General features: G+C 35.1%; 1 protein-coding gene across 1 annotated transcript; it reads right to left on the minus strand.

Moving 5' to 3' along the window:
• Positions 1 to 474: 474 nt before the first annotated feature.
• LOC117345067 lies at positions 475 to 21,683 on the minus strand. Its single transcript, XM_033908009.1, has 4 exons — positions 21,344 to 21,683; positions 5,794 to 5,929; positions 1,553 to 2,503; positions 475 to 679 (listed from the first exon to the last, which is right to left on the minus strand). The coding sequence occupies exons 1-3, from the start codon at positions 21,646 to 21,648 to the stop codon at positions 1,559 to 1,561; spliced, it is 1,386 nt and encodes a 461-aa protein (XP_033763900.1). The 5' UTR covers positions 21,649 to 21,683; the 3' UTR covers positions 475 to 679; positions 1,553 to 1,558.
• Between the last annotated feature and the right edge of the window lie 342 nt (positions 21,684 to 22,025).

The following is a 22,025-nucleotide window of genomic DNA, read 5'->3' on the forward strand; positions in this document are numbered from 1 at the left end:
TCCCATGATTTTTTATACGTCGGAACCAAATACATGAGGAGACACCAAGGGCAGGGATTGAGAAGGCTGAGTATAATTATGGGCAATTTAACTTCTTGTGGGCCATTTTCTTTGTCTTTCCAAGACTTTCATTCAAGTTTCTATGAGTCATTATAGAATTTGATGTAACTTATTGCCCAAAGCCCATCCTTCCCAACCCCTGCAAGGGAGATAATTACGATAATCTGATAAAAAAAAAAAAAATATGTAATGGTTTGGACTCATGACAAACTTATAACTTATTTCAGTTTAATTTCTATTTTAACTGCTTAGCATCGATGTTTAACCCCAAAGAACTTTCACAGAAAATACAATCTTCTGATTGCTATCAATGAACGTGACAAACTTAAACACAAATATCTGACAAAAAGACGGACAAAGAGAAACACTTTATGCCTCCGACCACTCTTCTTAAAAAAAAAGAAAAAAAAAAGCGGTTCTTAATTTAAAGATACATATCAAACTTTATTTCCATTTAGAAAAAAACAGAACCGGCTATGTATTCGGTCCAATTTATCCAGTGCATTTTCCATGGAGTTTGACATAGAGAACAGGTGCCATTGTTTCTCACCAAGTTGCATCATCCCCAGACATTGATAAACAAAGGGCAATGTGTCCATCTATATCCATTTGTGTAGTCCTGAAAAACAAATTTTATACATTTATCTACAATAGCAGACTTTACTGCAGCCAATATATTACTGAATACTTTCAAACATTTGTAACAGGAGAGGAGAAAATGTAGCGGCCAGACCGGGGATTCGAACCCGGGACCTCCGAACACTAGCCGGATGCTCTACCATTTGAGCTACCTGGTCACCGATGATCGACCCAGTCCAGTCCCGCTACACACCTCCCTCCTTTTTTCCAAGTCTTCACCCTCGAAGACACACGAGACCCTTATACCACCACCGTGGGTATTTTAGTTGGGCGCCAATTTTGTAACAGGAGAGGAGAAAATGTAGCGGCCAGACCGGGGTTCGAACCCAGGACCTCCGAACACTAGCCGGATGCTCTACCAAATGAGCTACCTGGTCACCGATGATCGACCCAGTCCAGTCCCGCTACACATTGAATGATTTTTTTTTTTTTTATAACATTCAATAATTTATTACCATTTGAATTTTATATATATGTGGAAGTTGTGTAAATACTCCTAAATGTACCTTGTAGTTAGTTTTCAATAGAAACCAACTTTGGATTCAATGAATGAGTACACAAGGGGAGGCAACTCTTATAAAATTTTGTGTTTCTTAAAATGTACCTGTATACACAAGGGGAGGCAACTCTTATAAAATTATGAGTTTCTTAAAATGTACCTGTATACATTTATACTTTATAAGAAAGATCTACCAATGTAAATAATGCATATCACCTAAAATGCGGAATTCTATTATATAATAAATTGATATGCAGGATGCCATACCAGCATATATACATGTGTATTCTAGAGAAGGTCGAGACTTCAGCCTCTGCAGCCCAAATCAACTGCAAAGATGAGTTTAATACATACTGCACATCAAAAGTGGTCTGGACATAGAGGGCAGCACTGGACACTAGAACTGCTTTCTGACATCGGCTTCGTAACATCAGATTTCCCCACGTGTGAATCAGCACTGTCCTTTCCTTTGAAGACAACCACATTTGGAGTGACTATTTTGTGTTGTGTAACCTTGCTGTCTGTTTCTGTAGATGGTAAGACAGTCTGCCTTTTGACTTTTACAGACTGTCGGACCTCACTGTGTGTTCTATCTGGGGGACAAGATGCAGGGCCAGTCCTAACCATTCTTGTAACATTTTCTTCTCTACTGCTAATGTTTCTTTCAACTGAATGAACTGGAATTTTCCTATGTGGTGCAGATGATGTTGGTTGTGTCCTTAAATAATTGTCTGATTTTGCCATTTTACAGTCCGCTGGTATTTTAACAGGCTGTACCCTCACACTACCCTGTTGTATATTAACCGGTTGTGTTGAAACACTGCTTAACACATGTTGGTTGGCCGGGATATTGGCTTTTCCATTTTCCCCTTTCATATTATCATTTTTGGAATGCACTGAACTATTTTGAGAATCTATAGAACTACATTTCTTCACCCTGTGTCCATAATCTCCTTGAATTGGACTGCTGAACTCTGAAGACAAATTCATATTTCTTTTTGGGAATGAAAATTCCTCCTTTTTTAAATCTGTTTTCTTTTCAGAAGATGATCTAAAACCTGTCAGTCCAGTTTCTCCTTTACTGATACCTCTGCATCCAGAGTTGTGTCCCTTGGTGAAAGATTGTGATGACCTCTGGTGTTCACTTAGAGAACTATCTGTCTGTAGTTCCTGTTTTATAATATCGTCATACAATTTACTGTAGTCTGACGGTTTTCTTCTTAAACACTTTTCACACATTGCAGGCAGCGCAGATAACACTGTATTTTCTTTCTCGTCCTCATTTGACTCTGGGATCTGAACTGTCTACAAAATAGATAAGAAATTGAAGATTTATTAAATAAGTACAGAATAAAGATTCCTTTTAAACATTGAACATGAATTGGTATTAATTTCTACAATAAAACTTGGGTTTAGTTTGACATAACAACAATATATATTGTGATCAAACACTTTTTCTCTAGAACTTTGTTAACGAAATACTGATGCCTTCCAAATGTAGCATTCAAAGCACAGGCACCTGGTAAATAGACAAACCCTCTTGTCCCTATGTGTGTGCTATTAACATATTGTGTCCATTGGAATTAATGCCAAGTCCCTGTGAATATTTTTGTCATTTTTTATGACAATATTGACAGAATGTTCAGATTTTAATACAAAGTTATAGATCACAGTGAAAGCAGAGCTTTCTTCGTGCGTACAATTTTTGTTATCTATATTTGGTTTGGTTTATTTTGTTTAACATCCTATTAACAGCCAGGGTCATTTAAGGACGTGCCTAGTTTTGGAGGTGGAGGAATGCCAGGATACCCGGAGAACAAGAGGCCCAATGGGCCTGTATCGCTCACCTGGCTCTACAGCAACTTTGAAGTTGATTGAGGTCATTTCTACAGATACTATGCTGATTATCATAGTAAGCTAGGTTTATTCATATCAATAAATTTTCTAGTCCTTCATTCCAGCATTTTATTGGCCTAATATCTGGTCTAGGAGGCTCTTGGCTATCGCAAAATTATTGTTTACAGATTTAAGCCGATTTCACCCCTGTGACCTTAAATGTAGGTCAAGGGTCATTAATTTGAACAAACTTTGTAGCCCTTCACCCCAGCATGCTACAGGCCCAATATCAAGTCCCTGGGCCTTTTGGTTATTAAGAAGAAGTCATTTGAAGAATATAGCCTATTTGATCAATAAGACCTTGAATGAAGGTCAACGTTATTTATTTGAACAAACTTTGTAGCCCTTCACCCCATCATGCTACAGGTCCAATATCAAGTCCCTGGGCCTCTTGGTTATTGAGAAGAAGTCGTTTGAAGATTATAGCCTATTTGACCCATGTGACCTTTAATGAAGGTCAAGGTCATTTATTTAAACAGACTTTGTAGCCCTTCACCCAAGCATGCTACAGACCCAATACCAAGTCCCTGGGCCTCTTGGTTATTGAGAAGAAGTTGTTTGAAGAATATAGCCTATTTGACCCATGTGACCTTGAATGAAGGTCAAGGTCATTTATTTGAACAAACTTTGTAGCCCTTTATCCTAGCATGCTACAGGCCCAATATCAAGTCCCTTGGCCTCTTGGTTATTGAGAAGAAGTTGTTTGAAGAGTATAGCCTATTTGACCCATGTGACCTTGAATGAAGGTCAACGTCATTTATTTGAACAAACTTTGTAGCCCTTCACCCAAGCATGCTACAGGTCCAATATCAAGTCCCTGGGCCTTTTGGTTATTGAGAAGAAGTCGTTTGAAGATTATAGCCTATTTGACCCATGTGACCTTTAATGACGGTCAAGGTCATTTATTTGAACAAACTTTGTAGCCCTTCACCCAAGCATGCTACAGGACCAATATCAAGTACCTGGGCCTCTTGGTTATTGTGAAGAAGTCGTTTGAAGATTATAGCCTATTTGACCAATGTGACCTTGAATGAAGGTCAAGGTCATTTATTTGAACAAACTTTGTAGCCCTTTACCCTAGCATGCTACAGACCCAATATTAAGTCCCTTGGCCTCTTGGTTATTGAGAAGAAGTTGTTTGAAGAGTATAGCCTATTTGACCCATTCGACCTTGAATGAAGGTCAAGGTCATTTATTTGAACAAACTTTGTAGCCCTTCACCCAAGCATGCTACAGGCCCAATATCAAGTCCCTGGGCCTCTTGGTTATTGAGAAGAAGTTGTTTGAAGATTATAGCCTATTTGACCAATGTGACCTTGAATGAAGGTCAACGTCATTTATTTGAACAAACTTTGTAGCCCCTCACCCCAGCATGCTACAGGCCCAATATCAAGTCCATGGGCCTCTTGGTTATTGAGAAGAAGTTGTTTGAAGATTATAGCCTATTCGACCCATGTGACCTTTAATGAAGGTCAAGGTTATTTATTTGAACAAACTTTGTAGCCCCTCACCCCAGCATGCTACAGGCCCAATATCAAGTCCATGGGCCTCTTGGTTATTGAGAAGAAGTTGTTTGAAGATTATAGCCTATTTGACCAATGTGACCTTGAATGAAGGTCAACGTCATTTATTTGAACAAACTTTGTAGCCCCTCACCCCAGCATGCTACAGGCCCAATATCAAGTCCCTGGGCCTCTTGGTTATTGAGAAGAAGTCGTTTGAAGATTATAGCCTATTTGACCAATGTGACCTTGAATGAAGGTCAACGTCATTTATTTGCACAAACTTTGTAGCCCTTCACCCAAGCATGCTACAGGCCCAATATGAAGTTCCTGGGCCTCTTGCAATTGGTTATTGAGAAGAAGTCGTTTGAAGATTATAGCCTATTTGACCAGTGTGACCTTGAATGAAGGTCAAGGTCATTTATTTGAACAAACTTGGTAGTCCTTCACCCCAGCATGCTACAGGCCCAATATCAAGTCTCTTGGCCTCTTGGTTATTGAGAAGAAGTCGTTTGAAGATTATAGCCTATTTGACCCATTTGACCTTGAATGAAGGTCACGGTCATTTATTTGAACAAACTTGGTAGCCCTTCATCCCAGCATGCTACAGGCCCAATATCAAGTCCTGGGCCTCTTGGTTATTGAGAAGAAGTCGTTTGAAGATTATAGCCTATTTGACCCATGTGACCTTGAATGAAGGTCAAGGTCAATTATTTGAACAAACTTGGAAGCCCTTCACCCCAGTATGCTACAGGCCCAATATGAAGTTCCTGGGCCTCTTGGTTATTGAGAAGAAGTTGTTTAAATGAAAAAGTTGACGCCGGACGGCCGGACAGACGGCCGGACAGACGGACGGACGGACGACGGACGCCGCACCATGGCATAAGCTCACTTGCCCTTCGGGCAGGTGAGCTAAAAACCACCGACCTACGGTCAGTACCTGGCAACTGCCCCACGTGGGTTTCGAACTCGCAACCCAGAGGTGGAGGGCTAGTGATAAAGTGTCGGGACACCTTAACCACTCGGCCACCGCGGCCCCACGATTATCTATATACATGTAGTAAGTGTCACTATTAAAAGTTTATGAACAGAAAAAATACTTTTAACAATAAAAGCGTTATCCTGCATAAGTCACCCAAAGATTGGCATTATTTTCTTTTTATTAGTTTTCACATCATAGCTATATATATAATGTACCTGTGCAGTTGTAAATTCAGGAAGGTCGGAGAGGGCTCTGACATCAATTTTGGGTGCTTGAAATTTTAAAAACATCATCCTCAGTTTACGGAGATCTTCATCAACGTCAAGAAACAAAGACTGTTTTGTGGTTCCACTGAAAAGGAAAGAAACACATTTTAATTTCATATCTTATATAATGAAATGATATATTTTTTGAAACAAGATGGATCGAGTCACTCTTCTATCTGAACTATGCGAATGGATAATGTTTCTGCAGTTTGCAGGGTTCATTAATCTAGCCCCATTTCTTCACTGTTTATGGGTATAACTCCAATGGAGTTGTTTTACCATGTCCTTAAAATTTCCCCTGCAAGAGCAAAAATTCCCAAAATATATTGTTCTAATTTTAAATATATCTTATTTTTTTAAAATTATATTACCAATTGAATACTTTTTGGCTGGAATAAATCAAAACCAGATCACCTCCTATGTATTACTATGAATTAAATACATGGAACACCTGCTAAAATCAAGAAAATCAGCTTGAAAGCCTTAAAATATATTCCACTGGTAATTGAGGAGAGTACCAGTCTACCATGTTGTGCTGCACTGGACATGCCTAGGGCTTGATACAAGCCCCTTAAAACCCTGAGCCCCCCCCCCCCCCCCCCCCCCCCCCCCCCCCCCGACTCAGATAGTAAAAAGAAACAAGAGGCCAAGAGGGCCTGCATCTCTCACATGAATATTTCAGAAATTATGGCAAAATGCTCTAATTTCAGTTATATTTCAAATATTTTCCTTCTTTTGAACTGCCTCTCCCAACAATGGCTCAAACTACTGGTGGACATTGGCTGTATACAAAGTTTCATCAAACTCAGTTGATATCTTCTCCAGTTATTATGTTCACAAGGTCCAAAAATAATATTATTACAAAGGGCAATAACTCTAAAAGTAACTGTCAAATAATTTCCATTTTTGAACTTGTGCATGATCTTGTTAGTATCGTGACTGCATACAAAGTTTCATCAAACTTGGTTGATATTAACTCAAGTTATCGTGTTCACAAGGAAATTGTTGACAGACAGACAGATGGACGGTCATATGGCCACAATCGACTTGCTGGGTGTAGTGTTTTGTCTGTGACCTTGTGGGGTGCAACACACAAGTTTAGATTTGTTACAGATTTCACATTTTATTTCTGTTCATTCAGTCGCTAAAAAAGCACATGCGCAGAGGTGTAATGATAAATTATGGGAAAAAACACAATTTTACATTAAATTTTGCCTCCTATAAGGGACAAAGATATTTCCATAGAATGTCTGAGTGTCTGTGGACAGATGGACACCGGATGCTACAGTATGGCATAAGCTCACCTTGGTCCTTTTGACCCCGGGGTCAAAATATTATTATGGTAAAATGACCCCCTCCATGCCATGGTAAAGTGACCCCTCCTATTAAAGTCACTTGATTTTCATATATTATTTAACATATTTTGATTAAAACAATATTGTATCATTATAAACAGTACCAATTTGGATGGGTAGGTTGACTGTAGAGTGAAATATAGGTGAATAGTTGAGGATGGGAGTCAGTGGAGAAATAAAGCTTTTTTATCATTAATTTTGGTAACGGTAAGCGACTTATTTTCACAAAACCTTTATCAGAATACATTAATTATTCTATACATTTCAACAACAACAAAATTGGTCTGGGATAACTGATTTTAATGCGAGTCATTTATGTGGGGAGGGGGGGTCACTTTACCATGGCCATCAAGAAACTAAGCATCATTTTTTTTTTTTTTTTTTTTTACAAAACCTTGTATGAGTTTACTTCAATTATTCTATACATCAAAACTTGAAAAATATACATTGAGATAGGTGATAAGAACGAAGAAAGTGATGATGGGTCAGCTAGGGGTCACTTTACCATGACCACAGTGAAATAAAGTACTTCACCAATTTTTTTTTTTTTTTTAGAAAATATCTATTCGGTAAACCTCAATTCCTTAATCTATACATTATACCAAAAGAAAAACTAAATTGGTCTAAGATAAGTTTGTGATTGACTTTTTTTCACAGAATACTTTTTTTAATTAACCTCAATTCATCAATCAATACATTATAACAATCTAAATTGGCCTAAGATAAATTATTTTGATGTGAGGAGGAAGAAAGGAGGGGGGGGGGGGGGGTGTCACTTTACCATGAGGGGTGTCATTTTACCATAATGGTATTTTGACTGCGGGTTCATTTCACCATAATGGTTGACTCATCTTCACTCATCTTCGTCTTATATGCATCTATATCAGAAGTAGAACTTCTTTTTATTATCATGTCTTAGAATAGGCCTAGTTTTTTTTATTTTAGAGTATATAGGAGGAATATGGCAATTAGGGGTGTGACGTATTGCACGGCACACTCATACGCTAATGTCCTCATGCCCCACTCTATCATTTCTGATAAATAACTGTATAGAATAAATAAGGGGGGAGTCGTGATACTGCTGTGACAGTACACACGAACTATTTCTTTAAACTATTATATAAAGCCCGTATAAATAGGGAGGTATTTTTTCTACCGTATAGACTTCAATAGGGATAACATTATAAGCATTTCAGTAGGTTTTTTCTTTTTCCCATTTATAGATAGGATAAATAGAATTTAGATTACACTTGGTAACACCGCTGGCGGTTAGCAATTTAAGTCAGCCCAACATGAAGGTGGATAGATACAAATATACAGGTACGGGTAAGCGATATGAAGTATACAGGTGACGGTATATATGGGAGGTGTGTCCTGTCGGTAGGGGATTGCCCAATCACTAGCGCACTTCTCATTATACCCCACAGCAGCCATTTCAGTGAATATTAACACATCCGTGTGTTAATGGCATATATATGTGTGTGGCTCAGATCCCGGTACGGTTAGAAAGAAGTAACGGGAAATGGGTCACAAGGTCAGTCATGTGAAAGTAGGGCGAGCCCACCTGATACAAATTGTTTTTTTATTTTTCTATACAGTATAAAAGGGAAATACTCCCTAAGTAAATATATGAACTAAACTACAAAAGTTTATATTTTAAGTAAATATATATTCATGTATAGACCCATGAATACTCCATCGCCTTCATGTTCGGAAAAGTGTTATCATAGTGCTAAAGAATTTGAACTTTTTTTTCCCCGGGGCAATAGATTACTAATAATACTTTGTACATCGACTAATTTCCTTAAGAAAATAGTCGATATAACTCAGGAATCAAGGTTTCTTTTTATAACAACTAACAACCCTTGATATCCAGCTTGTATCTTTTTCTTTTTATAAAGAACCCAACTTTTTCCATAATAAGTGCTCCGCACATAATTTTTTATTTATATATTGTGAAACGAGTCAACCCCCCACTAATCCTGTAGTGGACCAGGGGAGACAACACCCAAGAAATACCGGTCAGGACACTAAATGGGTCAAACCCGCCTGGCAATCTATACCTTGTACCTACTGGTAAAAGGATATTTTTATAAGATTAAAGTGAAAATTACAAATGGAGATAACTATTCCTGTGGCAGAGGAAATAGTTAAGTAATAATTTTTGTTCTCTTTTTTATATCATCTCCACATAATAGCTGGTAATATTTTAAACCAAACTTCTTCAATTCTACTTCATTCATTTACATTTATCTCATCAGCAACGTATCATTTTTTCATCATTTTTTTTTTTTTTTTTTTTAAATATATATCCCACTTTCTTGGCCAGGACACTAAAGGACACAGTCCGCCTGGCAACCATAATAACTTAAATATTTTGTTTCATCAAAATGATACCAGACAACTATTCCTGTGGCAGAGGAATTAGTTGATTTTTTTAAATGTTTTTAACTGATACATTTTATACGTAAATATTACGTAATTATTTAAATAAGCTGGGTACATTAGCCCTCACGTAACAATAAATTACTTTTTATAAGTATTAGACAGCTAAATGATTTTTCTCCTCCTTTTTATGTTAAATCCTTTGCTTTTCTTTTATAAAACTTCTATTGCCGCTTTTTTCTACATTTTCTCATACTATATAATTTGCATACATTAGTATAAGATAAAAACCCGCATACACTAAAGGGACGCCCCGGACCATCTATACCTCCAGCCAAGCCCGGCAAAAGGACAAAGTACTGTACCTTACGGAAGCAGTGACGTCCTCGACTGTCGGGTGTAACTGGTGGCCTTAGACCCGGGGTACACAACAGACACAATATATATCACCCCTATTCGAACATCAACATACGACAATAATCTCACTTTTGAACAAATACATATATCTATCGATTTTACTTTTTTTTTTTTTTTTTTTGCAAAGATAACTTATAAATATATAAAGATAAATTTTTAACACAAGTATATAAGTAAGCCTCTTGGCTCCCTTCGGTCACCCTCCCACGACAAAAAAAACTATAACGTGGGCTATTTTAATACCATCGTAGAGCGACTGGCGTACATTGGCCCGCCCACAACGCCACACCCCCACCACATCGTCGTCGTCGCCTTATATGGTTGTAATTTGGACAGTAGAAGAAGTAATGCTCTAGATCCTCAGAGTAATAACTACAGGAACAGGCTGAATTTGGAATTAGATGATCTATTAATCTGTGATAATTTAAGTTGCTAGCAGAGTTTCTTAATTGGCACAGAGTGATATTTAATTTTCTAGGTGAGCATAGTTTAAATAAATGAGTAGTATCAGTGTTTAAAGGTCTATTTCTATTCAATTTAGATTTAAAAATATTCAGTGAAGGAGCACTAGTTAAGTCTGTTTCAAGGGAGTTCCAAATTTTCATGACATCAATGAAGTAGCTGTTATCATACAAGTTTGTTCTGCATCGAGGAATATTAAAGAATCTATGATTTCTGAGATTAATAATTAATTAGTGGTTTACACTTCCCAGTATAATTACCAAACACTTCTCAGCAGATGTGGCTTTTAATTTATCTCTGATAAAATGACCAGAATGTTTTTACAAAGGTAATTAAAGAAGCATGTCCACTTTTACCTAGGCTAGCAGCTTGGGGCAATTATCTCCAACATAACATGCTTGTTAAACAAAGGTGAACAGATTTTACAAGTTAACTCATGCTCATTGTCATCATTGTCATTGCTATAATTATTGATATAATCAATTAATCCTTTAATTAGTTACTTACACAATGAATTAATCCTTTAATTAATCAATTATAATCAATTAATCAAACTTGTCGTTTCACACAAGTAAACACACGGACACACCTGAAATAGCTTGGTATAATTATCTAAAATATAAGGCTGTATAAATATAGGTGCAATTCCAGATACTTCATCATCAGAATCTACAGCTCATTCAGGTAAGTCAACTTGCTCCCAATAGCTAGTCCAGTCAATTTTTTAGGTTAAGACTTAAGTTTAAGGTTCAGTCACTCTGCTGCATTCTTTTTAAAAAATTCTATCTCCATCTTCTTCAATATTAATATTTTGGTAAACACATATAACAATTTCATATTACAATTTATAAGTTCTTTCATAGATTCTAACATTTGGTAATTTTCTTATTTTGGACTATAGACTTGATACTTGTGGATTTTTATCCTTGTGAAGTATGTGCACAGAAAACTGTGAAGGAGATGGAAATGCAGCTTGTGACAAATGTGTTAGGTGGTTTAACAAAATTTGTGAAAACCTTAAAAATGCCCAGCTAAATATGATTCCTAGGTAAACCACAGTTGTCATTCATTTGCTCAGCATGCTGTTTTAAATCAGACAAACTTTTGAATAAAGCTTTTCTTTACAAAGACTGGTGATTTAGAGGAATATTTGAAAGTGGAGCAGATTCTTCTCCGGTCTAAAACGTTTATCCCCTCACTTTCCCCATGACATTAGTATCACATATTAAGGATCAATCTACAGACATTGTTAGGTAACAACAAAGACTTCACTCCTGTAGCACCAACAGGAAATGGGAATGCATTTTTAATTTCATATTCATTTCATTTAAGGGAGATGAAACTAATTGGCCGCTGAATTAAGAGTTAGGACATGTATAGAGCTGACAACAAACTTCACAGAGTAGTGACAATTTATGGAAAGTCACCCAACGGATTACTGTTGGCATGAGAAAAACTTTTCCTGTGCATGGTCATTGCATGCAGTTGCATCAGTTATTGGAAGGCCTATCAGATCTATGTTCCATGTCCGAAATTCCCTCCCTGAACTTGCTGTAGGTAATCTAAGTAATTTTAATTCACAGAGATTTTCAGTAGAACTTCTTTATTTAAAGGTTATCATCTGCAGCCCGCCTTGTGCGTATAAATGCTCGGATGTTAATCATTAATTAGTGATTTTTAATTGATAGATGTTCATTAGGTTTTTTTTTCTAGTAGGTTATCATCTGCAGCCCGCCTTCTGCGTATAAATGCTCGGATGTTAATCATTAATTAGAGGTTTTTTTAATTGATAGTTGTTCATTAGTTTTTTTTTCTAATAGGTTAATTATTATCATCTGCAGCCCGCCTTGTGCGTATAAATGCTCGGATGTTAATCATTAATTAGAGTTTTTTTTTAATTGATACTGAATTAAAAGTGTTTTTTTTTAAATAGGTTATCATCTGCAGCCCGCCTTGTGAGTATAAATGATCGGATGTTAATGATTAATTAGTGTTTTTTTAATTGATAGATGTTCATTAGGGTTTTTTTTCTAGTAAGTTATCATCTGCAGCCCGCCTTGTGCGTATAAATGCTCGGATGTTAATCATTAATTAGTGTTTTTTTTAATTGATAGATGTTCATTAGGGTTTTTTTTTCTAGTAGGTTATCATCTGCAGCCCGCCTTGTGCGTATAAATGCTCGGATGTTAATCATTAATTAGTGGTTTTTTAATTGATAGATGTTCATTAGGTTTTTTTTCTAGTAAGTTATCATCTGCAGCCCGCCTTGTGCGTATAAATGCTCGGATGTTAATCATTAATTAGTGTTTTTTTTAATTGATAGATGTTCATTAGGGTTTTTTTTTCTAGTAGGTTATCATCTGATGATGTTCATTAGGGTTTTTTTTTCTAGTAGGTTATCATCTGCAGCCCGCCTTGTGCGTATAAATGCTCGGATGTTAATAATTAATTAGTGGTTTTTTAATTGATAGATGTTCATTAGGGTTTTTTTTCTAGTAAGTTATCATCTGCAGCCCGCCTTGTGCGTATAAATGCTCGGATGTTAATCATTAATTAGTGTTTTTTTTAATTGATAGATGTTCATTAGGGTTTTTTTTTCTAGTAGGTTATCATCTGCAGCCCGCCTTGTGCGTATAAATGCTCGGATGTTAATCATTAATTAGTGGTTTTTTAATTGATAGATGTTCATTAGGTTTTTTTTTCTAGTAGGTTATCATCTGCAGCCCGCATTGTGCGTATCAATGCTCGGATGTTAATCATTAGTTAGTGTTTATTTAATTAATAGATGTTCATTAGGTTTTTTTTTCTAGTAGGTTATCATCTGCAGCCCGCCTTGTGCGTATGCTCGGATGTTAATCATTAATTAGTGTTTTTTAATTGATAGATGTTCATTAGTTTTTTTGTTTTTTCTAGTAGGTTATCATCTGCAGCCCGCCTTGTGCGTATAAATGCTCGGATGTTAATCATTAATTAGAGTTTTTTTTTGAATTGATAGATGTTCATTATTTTTTTTCTAGTAGGTTATCATCTGCAGCCCGCCTTGTGCGTATAAATGCTCGGATGTTAATCATTAATTATTGTTTTTTAATTAATAGTTGTTCATAGTTTTTTTTCCAATAGGTTATCATCTGCGGCCCGCCTTGTGCGTATAAATGCTCGGATGTTAATCATTAATTAGAGGTTTTTTTTAATTGATAGATGTTCATTAGGTTTTTTTTTCTAGTAGGTTATCATCTGCAGCCCGCCTTGTGCGTATCCTCGGATGTTAATCATTAATTAGTGTTTTTTAATTGATAGATGTTCATTAGTTTTTTTGTTTTTTCTAGTAGGTTATCATCTGCAGCCCGCCTTGTGCGTATAAATGCTCGGATGTTAATCATTAGTTAGTGTTTATTTAATTAATAGATGTTCATTAGGTTTTTTTTTTCTAGTAGGTTATCATCTGCAGCCCGCCTTGTGCGTATAAATGCTCGGATGTTAATCATTAATTAGTGTTTTTTTGAATTGATAGTTGTTCATTAGGTTTTTTTTCCTAGTAGGTTATCATCTGCAGCCCGCCTTGTGCGTATAAATGCCCGAATGTTAATAATTAATTAGAGTTTTTTTTAATTGATAGTTGTTCATTAGGTTTTTTTTCCTAGTAGGTTATCATCTGCAGCCCGCCTTGTGCGTATAAATGCTCGGATGCTGATCATTAATTATTGTTTTTTAATTAATAGTTGTTCATAGTTTTTTTTTAACAGGTTATCATCTGCAGCCCGCCTTGTGCGTATAAATGCTCGGATGTTAATCATTAATTAGTGGTTTTTAATTGATAGATGTTCATTAGGTGTTTTTTTTCTAGTAGGTTATCATCTGCAGCCCGCTTTGTGCGTATAAATGCTCGGATGCTAATCATTAATTATTGTTTTTTAATTAATAGTTGTTCATTAGGTGGTTTTTTCTAATAGGTTACCATCTGCAGCCCGCCTTGTGCGTATGCTCGGATGTTAATCATTAATTAGTGTTTTTTAATTGATAGATGTTCATTAGTTTTTTTGTTTTTTCTAGTAGGTTATCATCTGCAGCCCGCCTTGTGCGTATAAATGCTCGGATGTTAATCATTAATTAGTGTTTATTTAATTAATAGATGTTCATTAGGTGGTTTTTTCTAATATGTTACCATCTGCAGCCCGCCTTGTGCGTATAAATGCTCGGATGTTAATCATTAATTAGTGTTTTTTTAATTGATAGATGTTCATTAGGTGGTTTTTTCTAATAGGTTACCATCTGCAGCCCGCCTTGTGCGTATAAATGCTCGGATGTTAATCATTAATTAGTGTTTTTTTAATTGATAGATGTTCATAGTTTTTTTTCCAATAGGTTATCATCTGCAGCCCGCCTTGTGCGTATAAATGCTCGGATGTTAATCATTAATTAGTGGTTTTTAATTGATAGATGTTCATTAGGTTTTTTTTTTTCTAGTAGGTTATCATCTGCAGCCCGCTTTGTGCGTATAAATGCTCGGATGCTAATCATTAATTATTGTTTTTTAATTAATAGTTGTTCATAAGTTTTTTTTTCTAATAGGTTATCATCTGCGGCCCGCCTTGTGCGTATAAATGCTCTGATGTTAATCATTAATTGGTGTTTTTTAATTGATAGATGTTCATGAGTTTTTTTTTTCTAATAGGTTATCATCTGCAGCCCACCTTGTGTGTAAAAATGCTCGGATGTTAATATAATTATTGTTTTTTTAATTGATAGATGTTTATTAGTGTTTTTTTTCTAGTAGGTAATCATCCGCAGCCCACCTTGTGGGTATAAATGCTCGGATGTTAATCATTAATTAGTGTTTTTTTAATTGATAGATGTTTATTAGTGTTTTTTTCGAATAGGGTATCATCTGCAGCCCGCCTTGTGCATATAAATCCTCGGATGTTAAACATTAGTGTTTTTTTAATTGATAGATGTTCATGAGTTTTTTTCTTCTAATAGGTTATCATCTGCAGCCCGCCTTGTGCGTATAATTGATTTGATGTTAATCATTAATTAGTGTTTTTTTAATTGAAAGATGTTCATTAGTTTTTTTTTCTAGAAGGTTATCAACTGCAGCCCACCTTGTGCGTATAAATGCTCGGATGTTAATCATTAATTTGATTTTTTTTTTTAATTGATAGATGTTCATTAGTTTTTTTCTAATACGTTATCATGTGTAACCCGCCTTGTGCGTATAAATGCTCGGATGTTAATCATCAATTAGTGTTTTTTTTAATTGATAGATGTTCATTAGGGTTTTTTTTCTAGTAAGTTATCATCTGCAGCCCGCCTTGTGCGTATAAATGCTCGGATGTTAATCATTAATTAGTGTTTTTTTTAATTGATAGATGTTCATTAGGGTTTTTTTTTCTAGTAGGTTATCATCTGCAGCCCGCCTTGTGCATATAAATGCTCGGATGTTAATCATTAATTAGTGGTTTTTTAATTGATAGATGTTCATTAGGTTTTTTTTTCTAGTAAGTTATCATCTGCAGCCCGCCTTGTGCGTATAAATGCTCGGATGTTAATCATTAATTAGTGTTTTTTTTTAATTGATAGATGTTCATTAGGGTTTTTTTTTTCTAGTAGGTTATCATCTGCAGCCCGCCTTGTGCGTATAAATGCTCGGATGTTAATCATTAATTAGTGGTTTTTTAATTGATAGATGTTCATTAGGGTTTTTTTTCTAGTAAGTTATCATCTGCAGCCCGCCTTGTGCGTATAAATGCTCGGATGTTAATCATTAATTAGTGTTTTTTTTAATTGATAGATGTTCATTAGGGTTTTTTTTTCTAGTAGGTTATCATCTGCAGCCCGCCTTGTGCGTATAAATGCTCGGATGTTAATCATTAATTAGTGGTTTTTTAATTGATAGATGTTCATTAGGTTTTTTTTCCTAATAGGTTATTATCTGCAGCCCGCCTTGTGCGTATAAATGCTCGGATGCTAATCATTAATTATTGTTTTTTAATTGATAGTTGTTCATAGTTTTTTTTTCTAATAGGTTATCATCTGCAGCCCGCCTTGTGCGTATAAATGCTCAGATGTTAATCATTAATTCGTGGTTTTTTAAATTGAAAGATGTTCATTAGTTTTTTTCTAATAGGTTAACATCTGCAGTTCGCCTTGTGCGTATAAATGCTCGGATGTTAATCATTAATTAGTGTTTTTTAATTGATAGATGTTTATTAGTGTTTTTGTTTTTTTCTAATAGGTTATCATCTGCAGCCCGCCTTGTGCGTATAAATGCTCGGATGTTAATCATTAATTAGTGTTTTTTTAATTGATAGATGTTCATTAGGTGTTTTTTTTTCTAGTAGGTATCATCTGCAGCCCGCCTTGTGCGTATAAATGCTCGGATGTTAATCATTAATTAGTGGTTTTTTAATTGATAGATGTTCATTAGGTTTTTTTTCCTAATAGGTTATTATCTGCAGCCCGCCTTCTGCGTATAAATGCTCGGATGCTAATCATTAATTATTGTTTTTTAATTAATAGTTGTTCATAGTTTTTTTTTCTAATAGGTTATCATCTGCAGCCCGCCTTGTGCATATAAATGCTCGGATGTTAATCATTAATTATTGTTTTTTAATTAATAGTTGTTCATAGTTTTTTTTTCAAATAGGTTATCATCTGCAGCCCACCTTGTGCGTATAAATGCTCAGATGTTAATCATTAATTAATTTTGTTTTTTTTTAAATTGATAGATGTTCATTAGGTGGTTTTTTCTAGTACGTTATCATGTGCAACCCGCCTGGTGCGTATAAATGCTCGGATGTTAATCATTAATTAGTGATTTTTAATTAATAGTTATTCATAGTTTTTTTTCTTCTAATAGCTAGGTTATCATCTGCAGCCCGCCTTGTGCGTATAAATGCTCGGATGTTAATTATATAATCATTAAGTGTTTTTTAATTGATAGATGTTCATTAGTGTTTTTTTCTAATAGGTTATCATCTGCAGCCCGCCTTCTGCGTATAAATGCTCGGATGCTAATCATTAATTATTGTTTTTTAATTAATAGTTGTTCATAGTTTTTTTTTCTAATAGGTTATCATCTGCAGCCCGCCTTGTGCATATAAATGCTCGGATGTTAATCATTAATTATTGTTTTTTAATTAATAGTTGTTCATAGTTTTTTTTTCAAATAGGTTATCATCTGCAGCCCACCTTGTGCGTATAAATGCTCAGATGTTAATCATTAATTAATTTTGTTTTTTTTTAAATTGATAGATGTTCATTAGGTGGTTTTTTCTAGTACGTTATCATGTGCAACCCGCCTGGTGCGTATAAATGCTCGGATGTTAATCATTAATTAGTGATTTTTAATTAATAGTTATTCATAGTTTTTTTTCTTCTAATAGCTAGGTTATCATCTGCAGCCCGCCTTGTGCGTATAAATGCTCGGATGTTAATTATATAATCATTAAGTGTTTTTTAATTGATAGATGTACATTAGGTTTTTTTTCTAGTAGGTTATCATCTGCAGCCCGCCTTGTGCGTATAAATGCTCGGATGCTGATCATTAATTATTGTTTTTTAATTAATAGTTGTTCATAGTTTTTTTTTAACAGGATATCATCTGCAGCCCGCATTGTGCATATAAATGCTCGGATGTTAATCATTAATTAGTGATTTTTTAATTGATAGATGTACATTAGGGTTTTTTTTCTAGTAGGTTATCATCTGCAGCCCGCTTTGTGCGTATAAATGCTCGGATGCTAATCATTAATTATTGTTTTTTAATTAATAGTTGTTCATAGTTTTTTTTTCTAGTAGGTTATCATCTGCGGCCCGCCTTGTGCGTATAAATGCTCGGATGTTAATCATTAATTAGTGGGTTTTTTTATTGATAGATGTTCATTAGGTTTTTTTTCTAGTACGTTATCATGTGCAACCCGCCTTGTGCGTATAAATGCTTGGATGTTAATGATTAATTAGTGGTTTTTTAATTGATAGATGTTCATTAGGTTTTTTTTTCTAGTAGGTTATCATCTGCAGCCCGCATTGTGCGTATCAATGCTCGGATGTTAATCATTAGTTAGTGTTTATTTAATTAATAGATGTTCATTAGGTTTTTTTTTCTAGTAGGTTATCATCTGCAGCCCGCCTTGTGCGTATGCTCGGATGTTAATCATTAATTAGTGTTTTTTAATTGATAGATGTTCATTAGTTTTTTTGTTTTTTCTAGTAGGTTATCATCTGCAGCCCGCCTTGTGCGTATAAATGCTCGGATGTTAATCATTAATTAGAGTTTTTTTTTGAATTGATAGATGTTCATTATTTTTTTTCTAATAGGTTATCATCTGCAGCCCGCCTTGTGCGTATAAATGCTCGGATGTTAATCATTAATTAGTGTTTTTTTAATTGATAGATGTTCATTAGGTTTTTTTTTCTAGTAGGTTATCATCTGCAGCCCGCCTTGTGCGTATAAATGCTCGGATGTTAATCATTAATTATTGTTTTTTAATTAATAGTTGTTCATAGTTTTTTTTCCAATAGGTTATCATCTGCGGCCCGCCTTGTGCGTATAAATGCTCGGATGTTAATCATTAATTAGTGGGTTTTTTTTATTGATAGATGTTCATTAGGTTTTTTTTTCTAGTAGGTTATCATCTGCAGCCCGCATTGTGCGTATCAATGCTAGGATGTTAATCATTAGTTAGTGTTTATTTAATTAATAGATGTTCATTAGGTTTTTTTTTCTAGTAGGTTATCATCTGCAGCCCGCCTTGTGCGTATCCTCGGATGTTAATCATTAATTAGTGTTTTTTAATTGATAGATGTTCATTAGTTTTTTTGTTTTTTCTAGTAGGTTATCATCTGCAGCCCGCCTGTTCATAAGTTTTTTTTTCTAATAGGTTATCATCTGCGGCCCGCCTTGTGCGTATAAATGCTCTGATGTTAATCATTAATTGGTGTTTTTTAATTGATAGATGTTCATGAGTTTTTTTTTTCTAATAGGTTATCATCTGCAGCCCACCTTGTGTGTAAAAATGCTCGGATGTTAATATAATTATTGTTTTTTTAATTGATAGATGTTTATTAGTGTTTTTTTCGAATAGGGTATCATCTGCAGCCCGCCTTGTGCGTATAAATGCTCGGATGTTTATCATTAATTAAGTGTGGGTTTTTTAATTGATAGTTGTTCATTAATGTTTTTTCTAATAGGTTATCATCTGCAGCCCGCCTTGTGCGTATAAATGCTCGGATGTTAATCATTAATTAGTGTTTTTTAATTAATAGTTGTTCATTAGTTTTTTTTCTAATAGGTTATCATCTGCAGCCCGCCTTGTGCGTATAAATGCTCGGATGTTAATCATTAATTAGTGTTTTTTAATTGATAGATGTTCATTAGTTTTTTTTCTAATAGGTTATCATCTGCAGACCGCCTTGTGCGTATAAATGCTCGGATGTTAATCATTAATTAGTGATTTTTAATTAATAGTTGTTCATTAGTTTTTTTCTAATAGGTTATCATCTGCAGCCCGCCTTGTGCGTATACATGCTCGGATGTTAATCATTAATTAGTGTTTTTTTAATTGATAGATTGTTCATTAGTTGTTTTTTTCCTAGTAGGTTATCATCTGCAGCCCGCATTGTGCGTATCAATGCTCGGATGTTAATCATTAATTATTGTTTTTTAATTAATAGTTGTTCATTAGGTTTTTTTTCCTAGTAGGTTATCATCTGCAGCCCGCCTTGGCGTATAAATGCTCCGGAATAATGTAATAATTAATCGAGTTTTTTTTGAATGATATGTTCATTAGGTTTTTTTTCCTAGTAGGTTATCTCTGCAGCCGCCTTGTGCGAAAATGCTCGGATGCTGATCATTAATTATTGTTTTTTAATTAATAGTTGTTCATAGTTTTTTTTAACAGGTTATCATCTGCAGCCCGCCTTGTGCGTATAAATGCTCGGATGTTAATCATTAATTAGTATTTTTTTAATTGACAGATGTACATTAGGTTTTTTTTTCTAGTAGGCTATCATCTGCAGCCCGCCTTGTGCGTATAAATGCTCGAATGTTAATAATTAATTAGAGTTTTTTTGAATTTTCCTAGTAGGTTATCATCTGCAGCCGCCTTGTGCGTATAAATGCTCGGATGTTAATAATTAATTAATGGTTTTTTTAATTGATAGTTGTTCACCTGTTTTTTTTTCTAGTAGCGCTTAGGTTATCATCTTCAGCCCGCCTTGTGCGTATAAATGCTCGGATGTTAATCATTAATTAGTGTTGTTTTAATTGATAGATGTTCATTAGTTTTTTTCTAAAAGGTTATCATCTGCAGCCCGCCTTGTGCGTATAAATGCTCGGATGTTAATCATTAATTAGTGATATTAGGACAAGGCAAACACACCCCTACACCTTCAGACACCTATCTGCCACCAATGACACATATAAATACTCCTTTTTCCCACACACAATAACACAATGGAACCTTCTCCCGGTGGCAGCAGTACAATGCACTACACTAGAGATCTTCAAGGCACATATACACAATGCAGCCCATGATGATCTCAAACACATACCATAAACACACCCTCATAATGTTTTTATCCTATAGTTTCCACTAAAAAAAAAATTTAAAAAAACCCCTCTCACTGTACCCAAATCCCTGCACTTTTTTTACTTCTTTTGAAGAGCATATGCAGCGATCCCTCCTTTTGGCCGTAATCGTCATTTTTTGACGGAGGCTGAATAACGAAAGAAGAAGAAGAAGATATTTGGAATTGATAGGTGTTCATTAGTGATTTTTTCTAATAGGTTATCATCTGCAGTCCGCCTTGTGCGTATATATAATCATTAATGTCATCCCACAAATTCGGAATCACCAGTTGCCTAACCACTGCATATTTACCTGAACACGTGTCCTGATTGAAATTGAATCGATCTGGCCGCGTCATGGCTATCATTTTTAAGACCTCCACCATCCGAATGTTTTGATATGTCGCTGAATCTTGAACGTTTTTTGGGTTGCTTTTCTGTCAAGTCCCCGTCCGTGTCAGAGTCTGATGATAAATTAATGATGTTATTTTCTGCAGCTTTATCGTTGTCATCTGCTTGCAATGACTCTAATCTTTGTCCAATAGAATTGAATAGCAACGACTTACTAGAAATCGTTTTACGTTTCAAACTCAATTTCTTTCGTTTTTTCTCTGCCATTTCCGTATTCTTTCTTCCCGCAAAATTTTACCTCCACACTAAAGAGTTTCAAAATGCGCTCTTGGGTGAGGTCTAAAGACCTAAATGATGACATGAATTAACCTGAATCAAGTTTGATTGCAGACCAATTCACAGTGGTTTTATTTCATTTTCTTAATTGGAAAATGAGTTAAGTTGTATCTTACTCATATCATGTGATGTTACATATCCCTAGAATATACTCAAAAGTCATCTCATTTCAGATTACATATTTTATGAATCATACATTTTAATCACATTATAACTATATTTTTTTTTATAGCGTCACAATCATCAATAACATTGATCTATAGTGGTTCTCATTGTTATAACACCAGAAAACGTAAATTTTCAAAAAT

Source organism: Pecten maximus, chromosome 16, assembly GCF_902652985.1.
Source record: "Pecten maximus chromosome 16, xPecMax1.1, whole genome shotgun sequence".
NCBI lineage: Eukaryota > Metazoa > Mollusca > Bivalvia > Pectinida > Pectinidae > Pecten > Pecten maximus.